Here is a 25538-nt window from a genome sequence, read left to right as displayed (position 1 = left end):
AAAAAAAAAAACTTTTGTATTGAACGACCTAACCACCTCCTTTACCCAAAAAAATATATAAATAACCCACCCCTTTTCCATAGCTAAAATAGAAAATGAGGTCTCTCTCTCTCTCTTTATTTGCTGCCTTTTTTGTGGGTTGGGGATGAGGGGTTAGAGTGGGAAGCGATAAGGGATATTGTTGGGGAAGAAGAATATAGGACCATGGGGGTAAGGGTGTTAATTGGTTTGATTTCGGTTTAAAAGGTTCAATTCGATTCAGTTCACATATATTTTGACTAAAATCATAATTGCACCATTTACTCAACGGTTGCACTTTCTGAAACAGTAACCATTTAGTAAACGGTTTTGATTTCCACGGTTTTTAAACTGTTTTGGTTTGACGGTTTTAAACGGTTTCGATTTCGATTTATTCCATACGGTTTCTAAACGGTTAGCAATCGGTTTGCTAATTTATTCACATGTTTACTAAAATTTGCTTTTGGTGATAAACTATTCAATCTTGAGAATGTGAAATGCAAACCATTATGTTTTGTTAAAACAACCAAACAACTAAGCAAGAGAAAATATTTTAATAGAAAATAATCTCAAGCGCATCTAACAAGTCAGTAAGTAATGCTTACAGTAGGGATTTTCTTCTTCTCCCCCCTCCCAAATAATGTGTTATAATATTGGAAAATATATATTTAATATGCCATAGAATAAGTAAAAATTGCATTTTTATCAGTATACATTCTACTTAGTGCGTTGGATTAATTTAATCGGCATTTCAAACAATGAGCAAGCTACCTCTAGAATTACTTACAAGCTCGCAGCACTCAATTTTTGAATCAAATGAGATACTAATGAGATTTTTGCAACCACCTTATTTAATCTTTAAATGGGTTAATCGGATTAGTTTTGACAGTTTAAACAGTTCGGTTTTCACGGTTTCAATTCAGTTTGAAACCACAGGTTAAACGGCTCGGTTCGATTTCAATCCGTCTAGCTAATCGGTCTGAAACTTGAAACCATAACCGAACCATTTACTAAAAGGTTTTGCGGTTTTGATGTAAATGACTTGATTCGATTAGATAAACGGTTTCGATTTCAAATTCACATCCTTACATAGGGGAGGATTCAAGTGTTGTGAATGTAAAATAAAAATATCAAATTTTGTGGTTTGCATAAAAGGTGATGGACCCAAGCCAGAAAAAATCATATCAGCATCAAAGACATCAAAGGGTGAAGATAATATTCCAAAGTAGCTTGGCATATTCACCTTGATTTTTATTTTTATTTTTATTTTTATGAAAAGAAGAAAAATTAATTAAATAAAAGAGTGTCAATATTAAAGTCCACTTTTTAAGATATCATATCTACTCTAACTAAATTAGCAGCCCTAAAAGCTACAGATATAACATGAGTCCTCACAATAAAATAGTAGGGATATAAGTTTGGCCTTGTCAATTCGAGCCAGCTCCGAGTCCAGACAAGGCTTGAGCTAGGCTTTTCTAGGGGTGTCAACCGGTCGGGCCGATTCGATTTCGATCGGGCTTAATCGGGCTTGAAGACTTTCAAAGGCTACACCGTGTCCACCCATTTAACTAATCGGGCTTAGTTATTGAGGGCATGGTACACTTTATATTCGGTCGGTCGGTCTCGGGTTATAATCGGGCCACCTTAATCGGGCTTTAGTCGGGCCTTAACCGGGCTACGGACATGTTTAATGTTAAACGGGCTTTAACCGGTTTTTAAACGGGCCCTCTTTAAAATGTGCTATTATATTCCGGCCCACTTATGCAAGCCCAAAAAAATGACAATAAATCAATAAATGATACCAAATATAACCATTATTTAAAATGTGAACATGTCTTTACTTTTTAGTTTTTATTCTTTAATTTGGGGGGTAAAATAGGTATTCTACAATCATTAAAGGGTCGGGCCAAGTCGGTGCACAATAGGTCGGTCTCGGTCGGGCGCCCGACGGTTCAAGTAGCAAAACCGAGACCGACCATTTATAAACGGGCCGGGCTCAAGCCCGACACGTTTAATAAACGGTCCGGGCCGGGCCGGTCTATAAACGGTCGGTCCCGGTCGGTTTAGCCGGTTCGGGCCTCAAATTGACACCCCTAGGCTTTTCAGTCCGCAAGGTGGGCCTAGGTTGAGATTTTCAGGATAGAGGTAGGCCCAGCTTAACCTTGATTATAAATATTAATTATTTTATATTACGTTTAAGGTTTTAAATCTTTAGGATTATTTTTAAGAATGATTGATGTTGATGATGATGTCTCAAAAAAAAAAAAAAGTTTACAGTTAAGGACACATGACAAAAGGAAAAGATTAGCCAGGATCAACCGGCCTTGGCAAAAATCAAGATTACCAATTAGAGCCAAGCTAGCCCTAACCTCACCCTGAGGCTTGGGCTGCGATATCTGAGCCCAACCTCTAGTTCAAGTTGGGCCTGAGCTGCGTTAGAGGGCCCAATATTAAGCTTGGGTTTTAAAAAATTCGACCGTATTTCACCTCTAATGAATGAAAATATTAAATTTAGATATACATTCCAACATTTTTAACAAAATGTCAAAACAGTCCTGGACCACCTTTGCCGGTTCCCTTGTGTCAACAAGAGTATAGATAATCATCATCAATTTTTTTCTAATCCACGTATCTATCTTCTTTTTTCATATTCTTTTTTTTAGAATCCAATTTTCAATTTTGGTTTCAGTACAATAGCCATTTGTCAAATATAAATTGTGTAAAGGTCTAGGTCAGTAACTGATCATTAATGACAAATTCTTGATAATTTTATTGGTTAGGCCAACTTTTTTTTTTTTTTTTGGTAGATGGTCAAGCGACTCAAGCCACTTTTATCTTTACCTTAAAATTAGTAAGTATTTAATTTCACCCAAAAAAGTTAGTAAGTATTTACTAATATATAATCTTTTAATTAAATGATAAGGATTTTTTTTACTTATTTAGCGCATACAATAAATAATATGGTTGTGTAATATATTCTATACCCCTACTTACTGGTTTTTCACATGTAACACCTCTACATTCTTATCTTCTTTTGGTTGTCTAGGTCACTAGGCAGTTGGGTGTAGTGAGCCATTATGGATCATTGCATGATATTATCATGTGCCTAACAGCCTTAGAGATTTGAATAGATAGTGCATGTGCTAGCTAACCTTTATGGTGATTATTGAGGTTAGGTTTTCACTTCCATATATAATTGGTGGGAAGAAGAATTCCGTTTGGGAGGATCGTGGTTTATCACCTATGTGATTTCTCCCACGAGTCTATCTCTTTTCTTTCTGTGAAAAGATATCTTTACTAATCTCTATTTTTTGTTTGAGGGAGGAAAGAGATAGATATGGGGATCAGCTCGAATCTCATGTGAAAATGATTTAGAAGGTTCATAAGAAATGTATCGAATTGATTCTTGTAATGATAGATCCAATCACCGCTTTGAATATGGAATTTAAATTGTTATTTGCCATTCACAATATAATGGAGGCAATCAATCAATACAAATTTGAAATCTTATTCAAATCTAATATAACACCTATAGATACATAAGAAATGTACTGAATCGCTTCTTTTTAATAATAGATCCAATCACCACTTTGAATATGGAATTTAAAGGGATAAAAAAGGATCTCATACACTCAATTATAGAACTATATGAAAGGACAAAGTTGTCCTGAATCAGGCAATGAGGTTCACCGCCTGATCCTAGGGTCTACAAACCCCATATTTGTTAAACTCCCAAAAATACCCCTCCCTCACTATCAGTCTCATGCTCTTGACACCCATAGTGAATGGATTCTCAATCACCGTGGGTGCAAGGACAACTCGATCCTTAATGAAATATATGATGAACCAATATTTCTCAAATCTGAAATGCACTCTCAAACAAAGAATTCAGGCTCTAAACAAGTGTCAAGAGCTATTAATGCCACCATTATTACTTTAATCTTAAAATAGAAGATCGTACTTCATTTTCTCCATTCTAAGCCTATATTAGCTTTTGTAACGCACCTGGGAAGGTTTATTGCCTTCTTGGATGAGCTGTTTATCCAATTGCCACTCATCTTGAGCACCCCTCCCCCTCCCCCTCCCCCTCCCCCTCTTCCTCTTTAATCTCCACTTCTATTGTCTCTTGGTCCCTCTCATCCCACTAATCTGTTGATACTAATTCATCCTTTTGTTCACTCTTGTTGAATTATTTTTACCGCCCACTTCTTCCCTTTTGGATCTAATGGAATGGCTTCACAGGAGAAACTGCTCGGTTGGGACTCGTTCAGGTTAGTATTCAATCATAAGTCTCTCTTTGCATTTTAACCTACCACTTCCCATAATTGATATTGTGAAACATGTACGCTTATTTGCTAACATGCTAATGGAATTGTTTATGAAAGGATGAAATTGCTTCATCTCTTGATCTAAATTTTTAATAAATCATTATAATTCTAGACTGTATTCATCTCTTGATCTAGCTAGGTTTTTAATAAAATCATAATCTTTACCATAGTAGACATTAGTATAACTTTGACCCCAAACAATAAAAGATGGACATAGACGATGAAATAGAAATTCCTTCATACGATCACATCACTAGTGGAGAGGGATACTTCCACGAAATCTTTTACCTTAATGCACAAATCCAAAAAATTAAAAGATTAACGGGTATTTTGGGATTTTTTCCTTTTCGTGATATATTCGGTAATTTTCAATAGTATAAGGACCTCCTGTCATATTATATAATATGATCCTTTCTCAAGTCTCAGCCTCCACGTTGATCTCTCTCTCTCTCTCTCTCAAATTTCTCCTCTCTTTGTCTTGTCCCAGTAAGACTCAAATCTCTCTGCAACTCAGACCGAAGCGAAGAACGGGTTTCTCATCTAATCGGTGAGATTTCTCTCATCCATCTTAAATTTCGTTTTATTTTCTATCCTACCCATCGATGGACGATTGGTTCCAACTTATCCGATCGTCAATTTCAATCACTTGTTCTTTTTAGGGTTCTTCATTTCGTTTCTTTTATATTTTTCGATCTCTATCCTGATTCTTCCTTAAATAAATATGGGCTGCACTGTAAGAGAGAAGCATCTTGGAAGCAGTCGGAAATCTCGATCGATGAAACTTGATATCGATAACCATCATCCGGACAGAGCCGGGCTAGCCGCTACCTTGCATGAATTCGGCCTGAAAATACCTGATCATAGGTTCTCCGATGATGGTGAACACCACAGAAATCCTAATCTTAATCTTAGCTCTAATTACGATGAGGGTGGTTGGGGTTACTGTACTGAAGACCAATTAGAAGAACTACTGTTGAAGAATCTTGAATTTTTATATAATGAAGCTATTGCGAAACTAGTTGCCCTTGGATATGATGAAGATGTTGCCTTGAAAGCAATCCTCTGTAATGGGCATTGCTATGGTAGCATGGATGTTCTAACAAACATCCTCCACAACTCACTTGCTTATCTGAATAGCAGCTGTAGCAGTAACAATGGTAATTCTGATGAACCTGAATCGCTTTTTGTGGATTTGAGGCAACTTGAAGAGTACTCTTTGGCGGGTATGGTCTGCCTGCTTCAGCAGGTTCGACCACATTTGAGTAAAGGGGATGCTATGTGGTGTCTCCTCATGAGTGATCTCCATGTGGGCAGAGCTAGCACCATGGAGATCCCAGTCCTGCCTACCTCTAATGCTGATAGTAGTCCTACTATTGGTGATGCTGAAACTGTAAATAATCACACCATTGGGATTTCCCCTGGGCTCTGTAAATTTCATGGAGGTTGGGGTTATGGAGGTGGAGGATCTTGTGATGTTCCTGTTTATGGGGGGTTCGCTTCATGTTTTGGAACTACATTGACAAAAGATATTGAGTGTCCGAAAAGGTTTAATCTATCCCCATCGATGAAGTCTCTGTTGAAAAGGAATGTTGCGATGTTTGCAGCAGGATTCCGGGCCAACACAAAAGCAACTATGGTACAAACTCAGGTGCAGTCACAGTCTTGTCCTAGCTCTTTGTCAAATGCTGAACCCACGGGGGTTGTATCTGGTTCTGAAGTCCAATCTGAATATCTTGAGGAGCCTCAAGATTTGCAGAACTCGGATGTGGTGAACTCTGTGTTGAGTAGCTTGGGTAACTTGAGTCTTGATGATAAGCCAGATGGTGGCTCAGTTGATCAGAAGAATGAGGTGATCCTGAATCTAATCCATCAGATTAGGGAACTTGAGGGTCAGGTGAAAGAGAGGAAGGAGTGGGCCCACCAGAAAGCAATGCAAGCTGCTAGAAAGCTCGGCAATGATCTCACGGAGCTCAAAACGTTGAGAATGGAGAGGGAAGAAACACAAATTTTGAAGAAGGGTAAACAGGCTCTTGATGACCCTTATATGAAGAGGCACTCAGAGATGGAGAATGCTCTTAGGAAAGCAAGCGGTCAAGTTGATCGTGCAAATGCAGCTGTGAGACGGCTTGAAACTGAGAATGCTGAGATCAGGGCAGAGATGGAAGCTTCCAAGTTGAGTGCATCAGAGTCGGTCACAACCTGCTTGGAGGTTGCAAAAAGGGAGAAAAAGTGCCTGAAGAGGCTTCTGGCATGGGAAAAACAGAAGGCCAAATTGCAGGAGGAGGTTGCTGAGGAGAAACAGAAGATTTCCCAGTTACAACAGCAGTTGCTTCTGATCAAGGGGACTCACAAAGAAACTGATGTGAGTTAAACAAACTTCTTATATTTGGGTTTTCTCTTTGCTCTTCTGTACTGTATCAGGTTTAAATTTTCTGTCAAACGGGTAATGATGATGTGTAACCAAGTGAATATGAGTTCCGAACTATGTATATCACTTGAGGCTTATAATACTTTATGGATCATTGAGCACATATCACATTTGCATTCTGTAAGTACATTGATGTGATCAGTCAATCAGTTTGCCACATCTTAATCAGTCATATGAGATGCTTCCGAAGACATTTAAGCATGTATTTCCTTTAACATCAGTTCATTTTTTTCACAATGCTTAAACTCAGTTCCGCTTTATGTGGACTGAGTTTTATTCTGTGCCAACATTCAAGAATTAGTGTATTGTAGGCGATGCACCGTTGGTCCATCATATTAGTTCTTATTAACTCTCATTATTTGCTGTTTGATGGATGTTTTCCTATCCAATTACTTTGGTAGTTGAAAGTGGTTTCAGTTACACACTTCCTCTTATCGACTTTGTTGAATCAAGATAGCCTTTTATATTTTTGGAATCTCCTTATTACAGTGGAAGTGGAGGCAAGAGTTGAAGGCTAAAGAGCTGGCCCTCGCTCAGGCAGAGGAGGAAAGGAGATCCAAGGATGCAGCTGAGGTTAGTGTTAAAAGAAAGCGGGAAGCCTTACAACGTAAAATAGAGATTGACTTCCAGCGCCATAAGGATGATATTCAAAGGCTGGAACAGGAACTCTCTCGCCTCAAAGCATCAGAAGAATCTACTCAGCTTAATTGTTCATCAAATACCTCATGCACAGGAGACTATGAATCAGCAAAGTCCCAGAAAGAACTAAGTGCAAGAATGCTTCAAGAACTGAACAAATTGCAAGATTCTTCAGACAAGGAGGATAACTTCGACAGGGGGTGCTTTATTTGCATGAAGGATGAAGTTTCGGTTGTTTTCCTGCCATGTGCTCATCAAGTGCTGTGTGCCAATTGCAATGAGGAATATTTCAAGAAGACCAAAGCTACTTGTCCATGTTGCCGTGTTCAGATTGAACAGAGAATCCGTGTTTATGGTGCAAGCTCCTAGGTCCATTGAAGAAGTGCCCTAGAACAGTCCTTTGGTGGATTGAAAATATACTTTCTTTCTTATAGTTGGAGTTGCTGGCTTTGTTTTTACTTGCACCATAGAACATATCCAGGTGTGTCAGCATCGTTAGCTTCAATAAAAGAATAGATATCTCTCCTTGGCTGTTCTTTGATTTCCCATAAGAGGAATGCATAATACTTGGTGAATAAAGTTGATCCTGTGAAATACTTTACAAAAATGGGCTTGAAGAAAATGCTTGTCATATCTGTATTTCTTACTTTCCATATATCAGATAATGTTGAAAGAACAGTTATATCAAATGGCAATTATAACAGTTATAATTTTGGTTGTGCATTGAATCTAAAAATCTAGCATTGGAATTTGTCTCTTGCTTGTTGCTATGCATGTTATTTAAAATATTTCTTGTTATTTTAGAACTTAAGTTGAATTTTTAATGATTTTATGCTAGAATTATCAGGCTCTATGAGATATACATAGTATATTTTATTGTATAAAAGTGGATGCTATCGAAGATCCAGTTTGGTTGTTATACTACCCGTTTATTTCCCCCTCATTGTAGAAAGAAACCTAAATTGAAAATTTGAATCCTGGACTTACTATTGATATGTTTTTTTGATTCATGACATAGCATTGATACAGTCCACTTCTATAGTAACTCGAGGAACCTAAGATTCTGGATTACTCTTGCAATGCCAAAGTTTTGGTATTTCTTGTGGTTTGGCTCACTTTTTTATTATTATTATTATTATTTTCCTGAGTGGGGTGGGGGTGGAGGTTGGGAGAGAGAACAAAAGCCATCTAGACTCACTGATAATTCCTGAGGATCTTCTTAAGATTGTTGCTACCCTTTTTACCAATGAGGCCTAATAAATTTTCCCTATTTGTGGGGTTTTCAGTGCCAAAAAAAAAGAAGAAAAAAGGACTTTCATTGATAGTTGGAAGAATTAGTACAAAACTCTGAAACAATAAAAGAGGAAATACATTCAGGATAAGATAGAACCAATCTTCAGAACAAGACTCAATGATTTGTTGTGCCAAACCCTGAACAGCAGCATTTGCATTCTGGGAGATTCGATATGAACATTCCATTGAACTGAAAGACAGTAACAGGATTCAATAATTCTGCATATATGCCATGGATTGCAAGGCTTTGACAATCTCTTACCAAAGTTAAAGGTGAACATACCCAAGTTCAGTGTGGGATCAAATGTCCTGGTTCTTTCCTAGTTTGTTGTTGGACCTGTAAACCAACCTAGCCTGAAAAGTTTAGTATGTTTGCTTTTAATGAAATTTTTCTGGAGGACTCTGGAAATTGTTTGAGTGTAGTCAGTTTTCCATTTTAGGGACCTTAATTCTGTGGAGTGTGCCTTTCAGCAGTCTAGACCCTAGAGAGACTGAACCTTCTTACCTGGTATAGTGTTTTCAGTGTCCTGAGTTGTTGCATATGTTTATTTTTGGAAAATATCTTGAAAAGATTCTTGTATTAGATGATTGAACTGTATTCTAAGTGTTTGGACCCAAAGTTTCTGTTCAACCTGCTCATGGCTAGATTGTTTGGTTTTGGGTAAAATAGGAAGAACAAGAAGATTCCACCTCTGGAAAGTGCCTACACCTATGGCTTAAGCTGCTGTTCCCATTTCCTCCCTGACCCATCATGCAAAAAGATACACCTTAAAGAAGTTGCTTATAGTCCCATTCCAATTCAAGAAAGGACTCTCCCAGTGCTAAGCCAAGTATTATTCCTCCAAACATGACAGCAAGCGATCCACTTCCTTTTCTTTGAGGTATTGGTTTTGAGTTGAGTTGTGAGCAAAGATGAATTTCAAGGGAAAACAAATATGAAGTATTCGAACAGGTGCTCGGCTGGCCAGTCAAATAATATCTATGTTGGGGAATTGATACTGCAGGGATTGCTAACTCGATTTTTCATTTTGCAGCAACAGTAGAAAAGTTAGCATGCTGCGATGGTGGCTCCTTATGGGGGGATGAGATTGTTAGGGATTAGACTGATCTTGAGGGGATTACAACCCCCCCCCCCACCCAGGTGAATTGAGCTGGAGGACGGCCTGGGGGGCCAGGAGCATCTAGTCAGTAATCTTTTTGGCTTGACCAATAAGTCTTATGTACACTGAGTTGCACAGCGTTTTAACCGAAAGAACTTCATGCGCAATTCATGCCTTTCCAGTCGTGTGTTTCCGATGGTCTGGCACTCCGATAAGTTAACCGCCATCAGATCCCCAGTTCATGAATATTCCAGGTTCTTCCATTAGACTGGGTGGATTGCAGGGCCAGAAGGCTTTGAGAGATCTAAGGCTGGCTGTTTCTGAAAACCATTGATTGTGGAGTTAGGCCTACTCAACCTAGAGTTGTCAATTAGCAAAACTCACTCCACAGAATTGTCAATTAGCAAACTTAGCTCATTGAAGAACCCTTATTTTGTGGTGGCCTAGATGTGGAAGGTTGGTTTGTTATGTTCTGCTGACCCCTCTATTTGGTTCTACAAGTTGACACCATCTTTTGTTATAGAAAATCTGCCAGGGCCGGTACCATGGAGATGTTTCCTAATTAAAACTATGCTATCATCTGTTACAAACCTGACCAAAACTTAGCTACCATCAGTTATAGACCTCACCACCCAAGCAGGAGTCATCTCCAAAACCATGTTTAATTGTTTTCTATTTTTCCTCTTTTTTTTTTTTTTTTTTTTGGGTGTGGGGGGGGGGTGGGGGGCGTGGGTGAAGAATGAAAATTGAGTGTGATTTTAGTGAAGATTATATGCACTTAAATGCCACAACAAACTATTAGGAGGCAACCAATAACAAAGAGAAAGGCAAGCATACTCAACTCAACTCTACCTTATCTCAACTAAATGAAGTCGGTTACATGGATTCTTTTTCTTCAATCAGCTTTATTTGAAACCGTAATTTTTACTAGTTCTAAGCGTGCATGTCTTTTGTTACGGTTTCTCTTAGATTCATTTTAACCCTACCCTTGGTTCTTTTTGCTCTTTCAATCTATATAATATCACTCCTCTGTATTGGAGTATTCAAAGGCTTTAGTTGTACATGTTCATGCCAGTTCAAACGATTTTCTCGCAATTTATCATGTGTTGGAGTTACTCTTAAATTAGTTCTAATTTGTTTATTCCTTATTTATCTTAACATCTTCATTTCAAGAACACTATGGATGCGTTTGGTAGTCATCTAGAAAAAATGTTTTTTTGTTCTATGGGAATAAAAAAATGGAATAAAGCATTTGGTGTCAACTTGGTGTTTTTTAGGAAAAAAAAACGCTAGAAATACAAAATGATGGAACAGCAAAATTTTGTTCAGTCATTTCAATTTCATTCCAAAAAAAAAAAAAAAATGAATAACTACGGTAATAGTTCTTGAAATAGGTTCACCAAACATTATTATTTTTTTTTTAAACACTATTTTAACACAGAAACTGGAATTTTTATTTTTGACATGGAACTTCGTTTCTGAAAATAAATGATTACTAAATGCAGCTTAAGTTTATTTTCCTGTTGTTTTTTCCGGCCTTTTATAGTGAAGCTTTCCTAGAGTGCGTTTCTAGAGATCCTACTCAATAGGGGCAGGAACCAATCATTATGGGTTGATGCTGGAGAGAATGGATCTTACTTCATTTTGGGTAGGTCCAGCCAGTCGATCGCCTTTGACTAATAAGCACCGCCCTTCTGGAAGTAGGGGCTGCAGCCGGATTTATGAGTGCTCTCCAAAGAAGGCTATCTCTGCATTACAGAGGAAAGCCCCGCATCCCTACCATTCGACTTATGGGGTAAGCAAAGCACTCTGGGGTATCAATGTGTTGGTTCAGCCTGGTTTGGTCCAGGTTGAATCAGTTTTGGTGTGAGAATGGTGAAATCAAAACTAAATCAATAAGGAAATTTTGGTTTCAGTTTGGTTTTGGTTTCTGTGCGATTATGTTGGTTTTGATTTTTTATCCAATTTGGATTCGGCTTTCCATGCAAACATATACAAAACTATGCAATTTTTGGGGGTTTTTTTTTTAATGGATTTTGAGCTGTTTTCAGTTTCTTACCGGTTTGATTTCGGTTTCAATTTCGATCCAGGTTTTGAGCTGATTCGGATTTGGTTTTGGGTTCATTCGGTTTCCGGTGCGGTTCAGTTTGATTTTGGGCTTGCAATACTCCAAACCAAAACCGACCCAATAAGGCTTCGGTTCGGTTTGGATTGGGCTATTGATTTGGTCCGGCCAATTTTATCGGATCGGTTTAGGTTTTGACACCCTATGGTAACCTTCTGTCTGGCACTCAGTGCCTCTAACCTGAACTCACTATTGCAAATTCCTAATTTCTGATAGAGTAGATAAATGCTAGTTCCATATATCATTATCGGTTGTATAATTGTCTGATAAAATTTTCCTTGGAGTTTTAAAGGAATATTGATCATACAAAACTCCGGATGCACCATTCCGCTTCATACTAATATCATCCTCTATTTCTTCTTCTTTATTTATTGTTGAATGTAGGAACCTTAATTCTTACTTTACACTATCTTCCTATTATCAATTTTCACCATCCTTCTTTCAGGCCTATTATTACTAAAGTTATATACCATATATTCAGTTTTTATTGTTTTAATATTAAAACCTTTTGATTCCAATGTTCATCTATACCTTAGATTTCTTATTTATCCTTACTTTTGTTTCATCCATGATCCACCAAGACAATATTATCAGCAAAAAATATACACCAAAGGATCTAATCTTGAATGACTTCAGTCAGCTCATCCATGATTTGCACAAATAACATAGGCTTAGAATTGATCCTTGTTATAATCTAATTGTAATTGAAAAATCACTATCTTGCCCTCTACACAGATCTCATACTAGTAATCACATTAATATACATATATTTAATAATTTCACATATATACGCAAAACATCTTTTTTCTTAAACACCTACTAAAGTTTCTTGTCTCATACGGGTTTCAATTACTCTTATATATTTTTGTAGTATGACTAATTAGTTTTCTTTCTCTATAATTATTACAGTTTTGAGTATCACTTTTATTTTTAAAATTAGATCCACAATGTTTCTCTTCTATTCATCTAAATTTTCTCCTATGATTGTAATTTTATCGAACAACTTAGTTAGCAAGTTATTCTACTAATTCCTAAGCTCTTCCACACCTCTATTCATCTCAATCTACTTCTTTACACATTTTCATAATCTTCTTTAAAATTTCTTTTGTATATATATAGGATTAGTGATTTTTGTCGATTTTTATAAGCTACTAAAGTACTATTACTTGAACTTTTTTCATTTGGTAAGCTATCGATTTTTATTTTTTTTTTCTTATCTCTCTTTAATCACTTCATCATTTATTAATATATTATTATTTTTACTATTGTATCTAATGTGGTAAAATTCTCTTCTCTTCATTTTCTCATTTAGCTAGTTTATAAATATATCCCCGCCATCCCCTTTGTTCCTAAATCATTATAGAGATCCTCATGTCTCTTAGTCCTTGTTTTCTTTACTATCTTCTTAGTCCCTTTTCAGAAAATTTATACCTTTCAAATCCTCCTAATCCTTTAGCCTTTTACTAAGTTTTAAAATTAAATTTTGTACCTTAATGGCAGCTTGGACTTCCTTATCCCACCACCTTACTTCCCTGGATGAATGTTATTTTTCTTTTGATTTGCGTAAAACTTCTTTAACTATATTTTTAGTATAGAAGTCATCTTATTCCGTGTTATATTATTGCCATCATGGAAGTATCACCTTCCCTGTATAACAAATTTATGAGTAGATGTCTTCAGTGTTAAGCTCAACTATTTTATCCTTCTGCAAATAATCTCATATTTCTAATGATTCAATATTTAAAAACACAATTTTATCACCATTAACCTATGCTTCATGGTTAAGTTAAATCTCTGCACAATACTCTATTAATCTTTTAGTTAAAAAAGAATTTTATTGGCTACTATAGTTAAGGGTGAACATAAAACTCATTTGAAAATCATCCCCTTTTTTAACTTTATTCATTTGGATCTGTGACTGTTAGGTGATCTTCTTCAAGTCATGTAGAATATTTAAAATTTTAACTGAACAAGTCAAATGGGTCTGAATGGGTGGGTTGGTTCACCCATGGGTGGAATGGGTTTGGGTGATTGTCATTTGCTCAATGGGCCATAGGTGGTCTCCAGGTGAAGATTGAAATGGGTCAACCAAACCAACCCACCCTATGTGCCACCCAACTTTCACCTAATGGAAAAATTTGATATCTACATAAATAGACAAAGAATTATTAGTTAGTTTAATTCGACAACTTAAAAGTGAAGCTTACTTAAAATGGAAAATGTTTTGTGTGAGGGGAGTGTGGTCCTTGTGTCGACACATGGGGATGAAATGACAGGCCCACCCCCCTGAAAGGTAAAATAACTCTTCTGCGGATACTTCCTTGTGTGTTTCCATTGGCCCTTGCGCACATGCAGGAATTGCACTTCTTAGTAGAAAACACTTCCCCTCTTATGGTTTCAAAGAGTTTGATTAAAAAAAAGGGCATGCATGCAATTCCCATGATGCACTCTTATCTTAATTTTCATTTAGGTCTTGTTTGTTTCATTGTAAAATTTTTCTTATTAATAGCCAGATAATGTTGTTTTCGCCCATGTCAACCCCTCCCCCCGCGGAAACTTATCCTGTTGGAGAAACATGAAACGCGGAAAGGAAATGACAGCTTTTTGGGCTACAAAATTTGGCCATGAAGATCATTAGTGTACATAAGCTTACTGCAAATAAGTATTTACTAGTCCTTATCACATAATGTTTGGTCTGTGAAAGAGTGGTATGCCAAATTCAGTTTGTTTGTGTTGAAATAACTTGTAATTAAGATCTTCATTCTCCCTACGAAAACTATTGAAGCTTTCAGATTTCCAACCTTTCTATTTGCTAAATTTGGAGAAGTTTCTAGCTTACCATGAAAGCTCTTAGCCTTGCTACTAAAAATATTGTAAAGGAATTGGTATTTAAAGGACCTGCATGCAAAGCCCATTTGCTTTAATAGAGGAGTCGTCTGAACTTGATATATTTCAAGGCTTCTTATGTTTCTCTCCACTACATCTTTAAGGTAATACATATCCTTCTTCAAAAACCATTCTTTTACTCTCTCTCTCTCTCTCTCTCTCTCTCTCTCTATATATATATATATATATATACTTACATGGGTTTTGGAAAGGGTTGGTTCAACCTATATGGGAATGGTTAGAGCCGAGTCTAGTTTCCCTTGGCATGGTTAAGGTTGACCCTTGGTCCAGCGCAGGCTGAGTTTTACTCTCTGTAGTCACATGACAAAAACCAAGCCTTTGAACCCATAGTCGCATGTTAACTTATATGGCCAGGTTCAGGGTGGTTCAAGATTGGCCAGTTGGTAAGTTGAGTCTGTGGAAGATGGGATGATAATAATGGGTGAGGTGGTATAACCTAGGGTGGCAAATTGGCCCGGCCAACTCGAGCCCACCCTGAGCCTAAGCAGGGCTGAGGCTTTGCAGGCCCAAGGCCGGGCCTAGGCTGAAGCTGAGCATATTAGGCATACAAATAAAGGCAAGAGAATGCTATATCTTGGATAGATGCTAGTTGAAGCGACCAATGGGAGGACGTTCATGAGCATCTTCAATATAGGGTAATGATATCTTTTGATAACTCTGTCTTGGTGCAACTACACCCCAAGAGATAGTGTTATTTCTTCCACAAATAAATTATTAATGGGTAGTTATGTGGAAGATAATATATGCATCACTGTTATTACATACACCATTGTCCCTTTTTATTGATTCGTTCCTTCTTCTGTTTTTTCCTTCCTTTATTTGGAACAAAAAACAGACACATCCCAAAGACATATCAATTTTTCTGCATTTATTTGAGTGCATATAGGAACACTAATGGCAAAAATACAGAGGTAACCATGGTCAATCAGATCTATTCAGGCCCTAAAATGACAATAATTAGGGGTTGATAGGGTCAATTAAGGCCAGCCAAACCCAATCAAGGTCAATTAGGGTCGGGCTGGATCGGGTTGGGCTGAACTTCGACTGGGCTTCGGCTGAGTTAGGAGAACTTAAAGTTGGACAAGGTCCGCCCAGCCCGGCGGATTAACATCCCTACTATAACCAAGGGGTGAAAGTTTGGCCCTGACAATCCGAACCCGCCCTGGCACGCTTTGAGACCAAATAGGGCTTGGGCCAGGTGTTTTTACCCTGAGAGTAGGTTAGGGTTGAAAACCCCAACCTTGGGTCAGGGTTGGGTAGGGCTCAGGTTGAGGCCTCAGCCAAGCCCAACCCGACCCAACCCAGCCCGAAATTTAACCATGAATTTTTATATTAGAATTTAAGGTTCCTATTGGTATTTTATTTTTTTATAATATTTTAATGTATAAGATATGAATAGAAAAACATGTCAATCAAGGCTAATTCAATCATTGCAGAAGCCAAGGTCAATCCAACCCGGCCCTGACATAATCAATTAGTGTCAGATTGGGTTAGTACGAACCCGACTGGATTGGATTGAGTTTGAGTTGAATTTTGAGGACTTAGGGTTAGGTTAGGGTTTTAAGAAACCCAACCCAATCCAGCCCTGTTTCACCCCTACTATAACTCTAAATCTCACATAACCCAAATTAAAAGAATATATATATATATATATATATTACAAGAAAATGAAATTACAAATGTAGCCTTTTGCCACGTGTCCAGCCTTAGGGTGAACCATGTGGCAAACCATGGTCTTCATATTTAGGCGTTGAAATGCACGAGAGAGGGAGAGGCATTCACTCATTCATGTGAATGAAATGTTAGGTTACCATCCACACTGTTGTGCTTGTCCTTCTCAACTGTTAAAAGAATCAAAAGTCATGGCTTCAGCTGTGAGCAGCTTTTACTCGTGATCTTTTTATGTATTGTAACAGCCACGGTTAACCCAATTGCTTCTATGATCATCTAACTGGTTCGTTTTTCAGGTTTACATTTTGAACCAAACCGAAGGGGCAGTTAATTGGTTCCAGTTTGATCAGCCCATAATGATATCCACTTTACTACTCAATTTGTATTAGCCGTATCTTGGCCAGCTGTATAATCTTCAAGCCTAATCTCTTCATGAATGTACATACGTGTGTATATCCAGCCGTTAATTATGGTAAATATGATTCCCTGATCCGATTGGCTTAGATTAAGGAGAAATCATCTCCTTCTCCAATTAGTTTAGCTTAAGTAGAAATTATCTCCTTATCTCTTTAAACACTAAAATTCAAAATTCTTATAATTTGGGCATATATTGGGAGTTGATTGTAATTTCATATAGGATATGTGTTTCATTATTGGGCATTAATTATGAATGCATCTAAGATAATCTTTGCTTGATTACTTGGCATGTCTATATGAATTGACGACTCCTTGCTTCTTCTTCAAGATTTATTTATTAGATGATTCATATTTTTTTTAATGGTAAAAATGATTCACCTATCTTACTCCTACCTCAAAAAAAGGTAAAAGGGAAGAGAACGCTACTTTCTAGAGTAGGTACACATCAGCGGGCGCAGTCGATGGGAGGGCGTGCTCGAACATCTTCAGTGCCAAGCAGCGTGATCTTTTCGCACCCATTGTGTCTACGAGTAGATACACATTAAGAGGTAGTGTTCTTTCATCCAAAAATAAAAATGGTCTATGAATTATTGGTTCGGTTCAATTTTCAACCCAAACATAAATAACCGCCCTAGTTCAGGGCTTCGTCTGAGAGGTTCATTTTTCAAACTCATGTGGAAGTATAAGGAGAAAGTTTTCCTTCCCCATAGGGGAATGAAAATGACAACCACAATGACTGTCAATGTTCCCCTCCCCTACCCCCAACCCTATTTACTAATGGTTGAACTCCCCCCCACCCCACCCCACCCCCATACCCCACCCCACCCTATGTTGCGCGATACCCTATGTACCCTCAGTTCAAGGGATTATAAATATGAGGAAACTTCAACATTGCCATGTTTATAAACTTTTTTTTTGGGGGGTGGGGGGTGCCCTAAGGAAGTCCCATTATATGTAATTTCATTATGGGAAAAGGTTTGGCACACCACTGGTGTATTATAAACTAGTGTCCTCCATGTCTCTTTCTCTCTCTCCCTTTTGAAATGATCCTCTACCCCTCCTGTATGACAATCAATCCCGTGCCCCTATTAATGCCGCCTGCTAACTTACCGCACACGGGAGCTATACCAAACTCAGTTTCAAATTATATAGAACCCTCCAATATGTTCATTGACCCATTTGACTCCATGTCTTTCTTTTGTTTTTTTCTCCCCTCCCATGGCTGGCTTCTTTTAGACATGAAAGCAACAGAGCTTTAATATACTTTAATGGGCATCATGTGAATGAAGAAAGCTTAGTGATCTTACATGAAGTTGCATATAAAGTGAACGTGCAATTGCCTCTGTGGAGGTGGGTGGATGCACTAAATAATTCAGACTCCAGGACCTTCCCACCAGCCTCAAACACAACCTAGATTTTTTTTTTTTTTTTTTTTTTTTTCATTTTTCAATAATTACTTCCAGTTCCTCATGGAATTATTACTTGAAATCTGCAAATATTTTACATATATGTTGATGAGAATCATCTAAATTGTTATAGAGAAAATTGATGTTGTGAACTGATATCCCCATTACTATCCATAACTATACAGCTCTATTGTTTAGGCCAATCAAGGTACTGTTTTCAATTGTTTTGGTCTTCAGGAATGGAGAAGGCAGGAAATCAAGTTTCTGGGGAAGGTAATGTCCCAGTGAAGAAGACAAGTATGGAGATTTTGTTGGGGAAGATGAGAAGATTGCCTGGGCTAGTGTGGCAAACCACATTGAAGGTTGGTCGAGAAGACCCAAGAAGGGTCATTCATTCATTGAAAGTTGGACTGTCATTGACATTGGTCTCCCTGTTATATCTTTTGGAACCATTGTTCAATGGAATTGGACAAAATGCAATTTGGGCCCTCATGACTGTAGTTGTGGTGCTTGAGTTCACTGCAGGTGAGAATTGAATTTGTTTCAAGCGCTTCTGTTATGTATTCAGTTTTAGGCATCTCTGATACATTTTTTTCAACTTAACCCATTTATTTAAACTGGTCATCTAGGGGCTACCCTTTGCAAGGGATTGAATAGAGGACTTGGTACTCTAGCAGCAGGCATGTTGGCCTTTCTGATTGAATTAGTTGCAGACAAGACCGGAAATGTATGTCGAGCTATTTTCATCGCAGTTGCAGTATTTATGATAGGTAATCTTCATCCTTGAAGTTCAATTAGTACTGAAGCCATTTATTATAGATTATTACTGCTACTTGGAATAAGCATGAGTCACTCTACAAGCATTTCCTTTCCTTTTCATCTAAGAAATGTCTTTTAACATATAGAAGCTGTTGTGCCTCTTCCCCTCTCCTTTTCCATCATTTTCTCTTGGACAGGTGCTGCAACTACATACACAAGATTTTTTCCATATATAAAGAAGAATTATGAATATGGAGTTGTAATTTTTCTCTTAACCTTCAATCTGATAACCGTATCCAGCTATCGTGTCCATGATGTGTTGAAATTGGCACATCAGCGGTTCTACACAATTGCGATCGGCTGTGGTATCTGCCTTTTCATGAGTCTACTGGTTTTTCCAAATTGGTCTGGTGAGGATCTCCACAATTCCACTGTCCTCAAGCTTGAAGGGTTAGCAAGATCAATAGAAGGTATGCGAAATCTTACACACAAGTATGCACCCGGATCTTACATTTCTTCTTAAAAACTTTATCATTGACAGTTATGTACTCACTATCTTATGGGTATAAATTCTGCAGCTTGTGTTAAGGAGTACTTCCAAGAACCAGAAAGTCATGGTATTGAACAAAACTTACCTGATGACCCTATTTACAAGGGTTACAAAGCAGTTCTGGACTCCAAATCCAATGATGAGACCCTGGTAAATTATATCATTCTCTGCTCTTTTATATATAATTCAACAATATCTAGCAATTGTGTGTGTCATTGTTTTGATCCTCACTCCTTGGATAAAAGGAATTTGTTATATGATCTATGTTGATGATTCATAGAGATGAATTTTTAATTTGACATCCATGTTCTGAAAACAAGAGATTGAACATACAGTTCAAATTGTTCAGGCATTACATGCAAGTTGGGAGCCTAGGCATTCACTACACTGTTACAGACACCCATGGCAACAGTATGTGAAACTGGCAGCTGTTCTTCGCCATTTTGGGTACACAGCTGTGGCTCTACATGGATCCTTGCATTCTGAAATTCAGGTAACTTCCAATTTATTATTTGTTTACTTTCATGTTCTAACATCATTTTGCAAAACATCACTATCAAAGCCACGTTATTTTCCTGTGACCTTCTGAAAGCCCTTCTCGACCTAAACTTCGTCGAAGGGATTAATTAGTAAACAAAATTTATCCCATATTAAACCCTTAACTATCGTTTAGATGTCTATGTGGCATCCGAGGGATTGTTGGGGTAGTGTGATCTTAATACAGTGAATTTGTGTGTGCTGCGTAATTATGGAAAGAGGTGATTTGTTAGTAAAAAAAATTATTTCTTCCATTAGTAGGTTGGGTTTTCTTAATCAATTTTAAGCTGATCCATCATTTTCAATCCATATTTATACAATTTTAATCCCTTGAAAACATATAGTTAGTCCCAAAACATTTTAGATAATTTATGTTTCAAGAATGATGCAACAATCATCATTTTTATAGCAATAGGCAACAAATCATTACGTTGTTAAACAACCCAATCGATGCATAGGCTAAATGAGCTTTGCAAGGTTTGACATGTTGGAAATATAGGTCTAAGTTAGGTTGAGTTCTTTATCTTTTTTCTCTTGTCTGATAGGTTACATAGGGAAAGTAAACAAAGGGACTAGATTATCATAACACATTCGGCATAGTAGATAAGAATGGGAAGAAAATTCCTAGGTTTGGATTGTATTCTTGTATGACTTTGTACACCAAATTCTTCCACCCTTAAACATCACCTTCAGGTGTTCTATTTAATTCTTTCATTTTTTTTTTTTTTTCCTTCTTTAAGCCAGAGCTTCTCCATTTTTGTCGCTCGTTTCCATTCTTTGGAGAAATATTCATATACACCCCCATTTGCAAAGCATACTTATGTTGAAATCAGATAAAATAAGGGCCTTCAAGCCCTTCAAGGATTTTTATACATATATCATGTTAATATGCTAAAAAATTGATCTTTCATTCTTGTCTGGATGAATATGTTCAGGCACCATATTCCGTTCGAGCTCTTTTTAGAGATCCGTGTATCCGAGTAGCAAGGGGACTATCAAAGGTACTCATGGAACTAGCCGACAGTATTAGAAACCACCGCCGCTGCTCTCCGGGGCTACTCTCTGATCAACTCCATGAAGCATTACAAGACCTCAATATTGCCATCAAATCCCAACCTCGATTATTCCTCGGCTCAGATCATAACAAAGCAACCAACATGCTTGCAGTGGCTGCTGCAACTGCAAATCATAAGTCTAAGAAGGATTCAGAGGTAAGATTATCCTCTGTCAAGACTGACACCTCGGCATTGCTCGAATGGAAAAGCAAAAAGTCAGGGGATCAGTTCAAGGAGTCTGAACGTAAAACCTTAAGGCCAACGTTGAGTAAGATTGTTATCACAAGCCTTGAATTTTCTGAAGCCCTCCCTTTTGCTGCCTTTGCTTCTCTGCTAGTGGAGGCAGTGGCAAAACTTGATCTTGTTATTGAAGAGGTTGAAGAATTGGGAAGGTTGGCAAGCTTCAAAGAGTTCAAAACTGGAGATGAAATCATAGTTTGCTGTGACAGGACTCAGAGAAAGAACACTGGAGTTTCGCAACCACAATATACTTCTGACATGTTGGGCTGATAAATGGTTCTTATGCGTGCTCTTTATTGCTACAACAGATAGTTATGGTGCATATCTATTCCAGACAATTAGTTGTTAGAATGAATCAATAATGTTCTTTCCAGATCAATATGTACCAACAATAGCTAGATTTCGTTGTGGAAGAATCATTCTTACTTCTTAGTCAGATAATTTGAAGTTGAAATACAGAAATCAAAAGCATTAAATTTGAATAAGTTCTTGGCATGAAAATGTGTTCTTAGTTGACAATTTTGGCTTCATCAAAAGTCAACTTAATTTATTATGTAGGTCATGAGTGGTATTTGAGTTGTTTTCGTATTATTTATTTGTTTATTCATCATTATGTATTTCTGTTGTTCTCTTGCATCATGAGGATGTTTGGTCAATTGCATGTTCATTTCATTGCAACAGTATATTTACCAAACGGCCCTTGAGATCCTTTTCCTGTCTCATGAATGGGATAGCAATATGAAGAGGCAGCAGAAGATCCAGATTCCTATCAAATTTTACCTAGGTGGATCTTAATAGTGATATCTTTTCTTTTTGGGTAAAGTAAAAGATATATGAATTTTGGCTTTACGATGGGATAATGCCTCATGCATACTTCTGATGGGATCCCTCTGATGTTGTGATGGAATACCTACACATTCATGTCCCTGGTAATGTTTCAGTTTAAAACAAACATGGGAAGTGATTAAATAGTATTTTTTTTATTTTTTTTTTTTTTTGGGGGGGGGGGGCGGTTTAAAAAGTAATCTTGAAGTTCTAAAAATTTACATTAAATTGAAATAACATACCAGATCCAATCCATCTTTGGCACCTGAGATCCCTTCATGGCTCTGAAGACCAACCCTCAACAGAGGCAAACTGGCTCCTCTGTGGCACCCATTGCCTCGGTAGCCCTGCATGTCATATTCATGCATATGAAAATCTCAAAAATCTTCCACCAAAGAAAAGGGAAGAAATAAACCACAAAAAGCAGCAATAGGACTAAGAATAGAAGCCAAAAAAGAAGTTAGAATTCACTACTGGCCATGGTTGACAGTATGTGGTTGCTGGAGTTTCTGCAGAACAATGAAGAAGAAAGAAGATGAAGAAGAAGAGAAGAAAAAGGGAAAAAGAGGATTAGGCTTCACCACCAATGTATGACCTTCAGAAAGGCTTCACCACCAGTCCCAAACCAAGGATTCACCACCTCAGGTTGCCACTTCCTTCACCACAAGAGATACTCTCAGCATCATCACCAAAGAGAAACATTAATTGATCAAGGGCAGTATCCCCTCCCCACCCTCCTCTCCTTTATTTATTATAGTTGATGGCTACATCATAAGAATAGGAAACTTTTAAGGATTCCTAGCCACTTGGTGTTCTCTATGACCCTTATTCTTTCACTCTCAAGATTTCATGGAATTAGTCTCTTCTATTTCTCTATTGTGTGACTATTTCATCTCCATTGATTATTCTGGTATGGTTCTCTTTGATCTTGCTTAAGAGTCTCCTCTCTTCATTTGCAAAGAGTAGAGCTGAAGGTAAAGATAATTGGATTCCACTGTTAGAAGAAGCTAAAAGTTTGTGTCTCCAAAGTAGGCGGTGTTCAATTCAATCACAAGAGACAAGTCTTAGAAATTGGAGGATGCCTTTTAAATCTAGTAATAAATACCTCTAACTGGGCTTTGTTTTCTTCTAACTTTGTGATAAGGGTTTCTTTCCTGACATTCCAATTGTCTTTTCCCAATATCTTCTATTTCCTTGGAGTGGAGGTCGAGTTAATCAAGAAAGTAGTGGTCAGGAGGTGAAGTAGAAGATAGCAGAATGGTAGAGACACTCAGAAGAAGTGGATTGAAGTCCAGCCCGGGTGGCCCAATTCTGGGTCCTTGCTTAATTCTTATCTTTAGTCCAGATTGCAAGTCTTAATGGGTTGCTGTAGGTTGTCCTTTCTTAGTTTTGTAGCCTCATTTTTTAAGCATAAGCCAGGAATAATTTCCACTAAACATAATCTGCATTTTGAATGAAGTGCTTAACAGGTTTGAGTATGTTTTTAGGTGATTAAAATCATTGAGTAAACGTGGATAACCTTTTTCTGATTTTGAGTTATTAGAAATTTTTATGTTCAACCACAAGATCATATGTGTATTAAATATGTATTTTGTGACAAAGCTTGATCTCAACAACCAGAACCTGTGAAGAAGAAAAAGGAGAAGAGCATGATGGATATGAAGAAGAGGAGAGAGAGTGAACACTACAGGAATGGAATGGAATGCCTCTATTGTGGACAGCATCTCCCTTATATTAATCAAGCAACCAACTCTTAGTAGAAAACCTACTAAGAGTAAGTCTAATTACAATAGAAAGTAATAACCAGTCTAAGTCTAATTATAATAAAAGTAAATAACTAAAAGCAAATTATAACTCAACATTACCCCATTATCTCATTGTACACTTTTAACATATTTCAAATATTTGTGAATGTAACCCCTTACTTGTTTGTACACTGGTGAGAACAATCTTTTGGGAACTAGATTTTTTGGGTACTATCATTAGTGAGATTATATATGATGTTAGAAGTGTTTGAAATTTTGTGAATTTGCTCTGTTGTATTTGTTTTCTTGTTGGGAATAAAGCTACTGCGACTTAGATGCTTTTCTGCACCACAACTTCTAGATAGAAAGCTAAAAACAAGTACTGATAAAGAAAATGAGACGAAAAAAATAAGTCTTCTATCCATATACACTTTATGAACCCTTCCTTTTTGGGGGGTGGCAAAGGGCGGTTGCACATTTGTTCTCAATCTTAGCATTGTAGGTAACATGAGTAGGGTAGAGGGAGAATATATTGTTGGGATAAGGTTACATGAGTAGAGTAGAGGAAGAATATATTGTTGGGATAAGGCTATGTTGTTGTACGAGTAGAGAGTATTGGGAGCATATATTTCAATAACACTACTTGGTGTCACAGAAAGTGTAATTTGGGTAAGGAAGGCATTAACTAAGCTCAAGGATCCATTAATGCTGCTTCTTTTAAAAAGTTCTTATGGAAAGTGAGGAGGCAAAGAACAAGCCTTCTTTTTCTGAGAAGCTTCAGCAGAGAAGGATATATGCTTCTTTCTCTATGATTTCTTGGCCCATCACCTTTTTCAAGGATTCAAATGGGCTTCTTCACTTTGCTAATTCTTGTTACTTGAATGTTTGAAGGTTTATTGAAGTTTCTGTCAATTGCCTTTCTGAGTGTTGAAACCTGCGGCTAATACTCTTGATTAAAGTTAAAACACCTAAATCATACATTGAGCTTGTGGGACCCACTGTATTCAGAATGGTCCGCTAAAGTACAGATTTTAAGAACCACAAAGGGAGGGGTTCTGGGGCCATGCTGAGTAACTAGATAAGAAAGAGATTTTCTTTGTCTTCAGTTTCAAGAAAGTATATGGATCCACAAAAATGATGCATCTGATTCTTTATAATTAGCATTATATTCAGTATGAGGCTCATCCAGCATGGAGATTTGAACTACTTTCCTTAGTACAGCATTGCAGAGCTAAATCTGTATTAGGCTCATCTATGATTTCTTTTATTATTATTTTAATTTTACTGTTCCAAACTATATAAAACCTGAAGGCATGCTACTTAAGTGTTTAGGTTATGTTTGTTTTTCACTCATGGCAGTTTTAATGTTAAAAATTGCCTGTGAAACATTGTTGCATTTTTGGAATTTAGATGGTCTTCCACTGAGAGTTAATTGCATCTCACTTCTACAAATTTTTCAAACTTGATCAGTCCTACCAATCAGACAACTAAGAGG

At 37.4% G+C, this 25538-nt stretch overlaps 2 protein-coding genes across 5 annotated transcripts; both read left to right on the top strand.

Annotated features, from left to right (window-relative positions):
- The first annotated feature begins 4749 nt into the window (after nt 1–4749).
- LOC122082650 (MND1-interacting protein 1-like) lies at nt 4750–8149 on the top strand. 2 transcript variants are annotated; one of them, XM_042650347.1, is made up of 3 exons: nt 4750–4893; nt 5085–6708; nt 7264–8149. In XM_042650347.1, exons 1-3 carry the CDS (start codon nt 4751–4753, stop codon nt 7780–7782), a joined length of 2286 nt encoding a protein of 761 aa, XP_042506281.1. In that variant the 5' UTR covers nt 4750; the 3' UTR covers nt 7783–8149. The 2 variants fall into 2 exon arrangements, with proteins under 2 accessions (XP_042506281.1, XP_042506282.1); XM_042650348.1 differs by having other exon boundaries at nt 4762–6708.
- A 9199-nt stretch (nt 8150–17348) lies between these two features.
- Nucleotides 17349–21955, top strand: LOC122081534 (aluminum-activated malate transporter 12-like). 3 transcript variants are annotated; one of them, XM_042648687.1, is made up of 7 exons: nt 17349–17474; nt 18570–18857; nt 18962–19102; nt 19289–19561; nt 19670–19791; nt 19991–20134; nt 21114–21955. In XM_042648687.1, the coding sequence occupies exons 2-7, from the start codon at nt 18572–18574 to the stop codon at nt 21741–21743; spliced, it is 1596 nt and encodes a 531-aa protein (XP_042504621.1). In that variant the 5' UTR covers nt 17349–17474; nt 18570–18571; the 3' UTR covers nt 21744–21955. The 3 variants fall into 3 exon arrangements, with proteins under 3 accessions (XP_042504621.1, XP_042504622.1, XP_042504620.1); XM_042648688.1 differs by lacking the exon at nt 17349–17474 and adding an exon at nt 17888–18276; XM_042648686.1 differs by lacking the exon at nt 17349–17474 and having other exon boundaries at nt 18294–18857.
- The last annotated feature ends 3583 nt before the right edge of the window (nt 21956–25538 follow it).

Source organism: Macadamia integrifolia, chromosome 6 (assembly GCF_013358625.1).
Source record: "Macadamia integrifolia cultivar HAES 741 chromosome 6, SCU_Mint_v3, whole genome shotgun sequence".
Classification (NCBI taxonomy): Eukaryota; Viridiplantae; Streptophyta; class Magnoliopsida; order Proteales; family Proteaceae; genus Macadamia; species Macadamia integrifolia.
This window is presented reverse-complemented; position numbering and strand designations above follow the sequence as displayed.

What these genes read in the sequence shown, in the direction of transcription:
- LOC122082650 (XM_042650347.1), top strand. Translation starts at nt 4,751, where the DNA reads ATGATCCTTTCTCAAGTCTCAGCCTCCACGTTGATCTCTCTCTCTCTC. An exon ending in ACGGGTTTCTCATCTAATCG is followed by an intron (nt 4,894 to 5,084) that starts GTGAGATTTCTC and finishes CTGCACTGTAAG; the next exon opens with AGAGAAGCATCTTGGAAGCA. An exon ending in GGACTCACAAAGAAACTGAT is followed by an intron (nt 6,709 to 7,263) that starts GTGAGTTAAACA and finishes TCCTTATTACAG; the next exon opens with TGGAAGTGGAGGCAAGAGTT.
- LOC122081534 (XM_042648687.1), top strand. Translation starts at nt 18,572, where the DNA reads ATGGAGAAGGCAGGAAATCAAGTTTCTGGGGAAGGTAATGTCCCAGTG. An exon ending in GTTAGCAAGATCAATAGAAG is followed by an intron (nt 19,562 to 19,669) that starts GTATGCGAAATC and finishes TAAATTCTGCAG; the next exon opens with CTTGTGTTAAGGAGTACTTC. An exon ending in CCTTGCATTCTGAAATTCAG is followed by an intron (nt 20,135 to 21,113) that starts GTAACTTCCAAT and finishes GAATATGTTCAG; the next exon opens with GCACCATATTCCGTTCGAGC.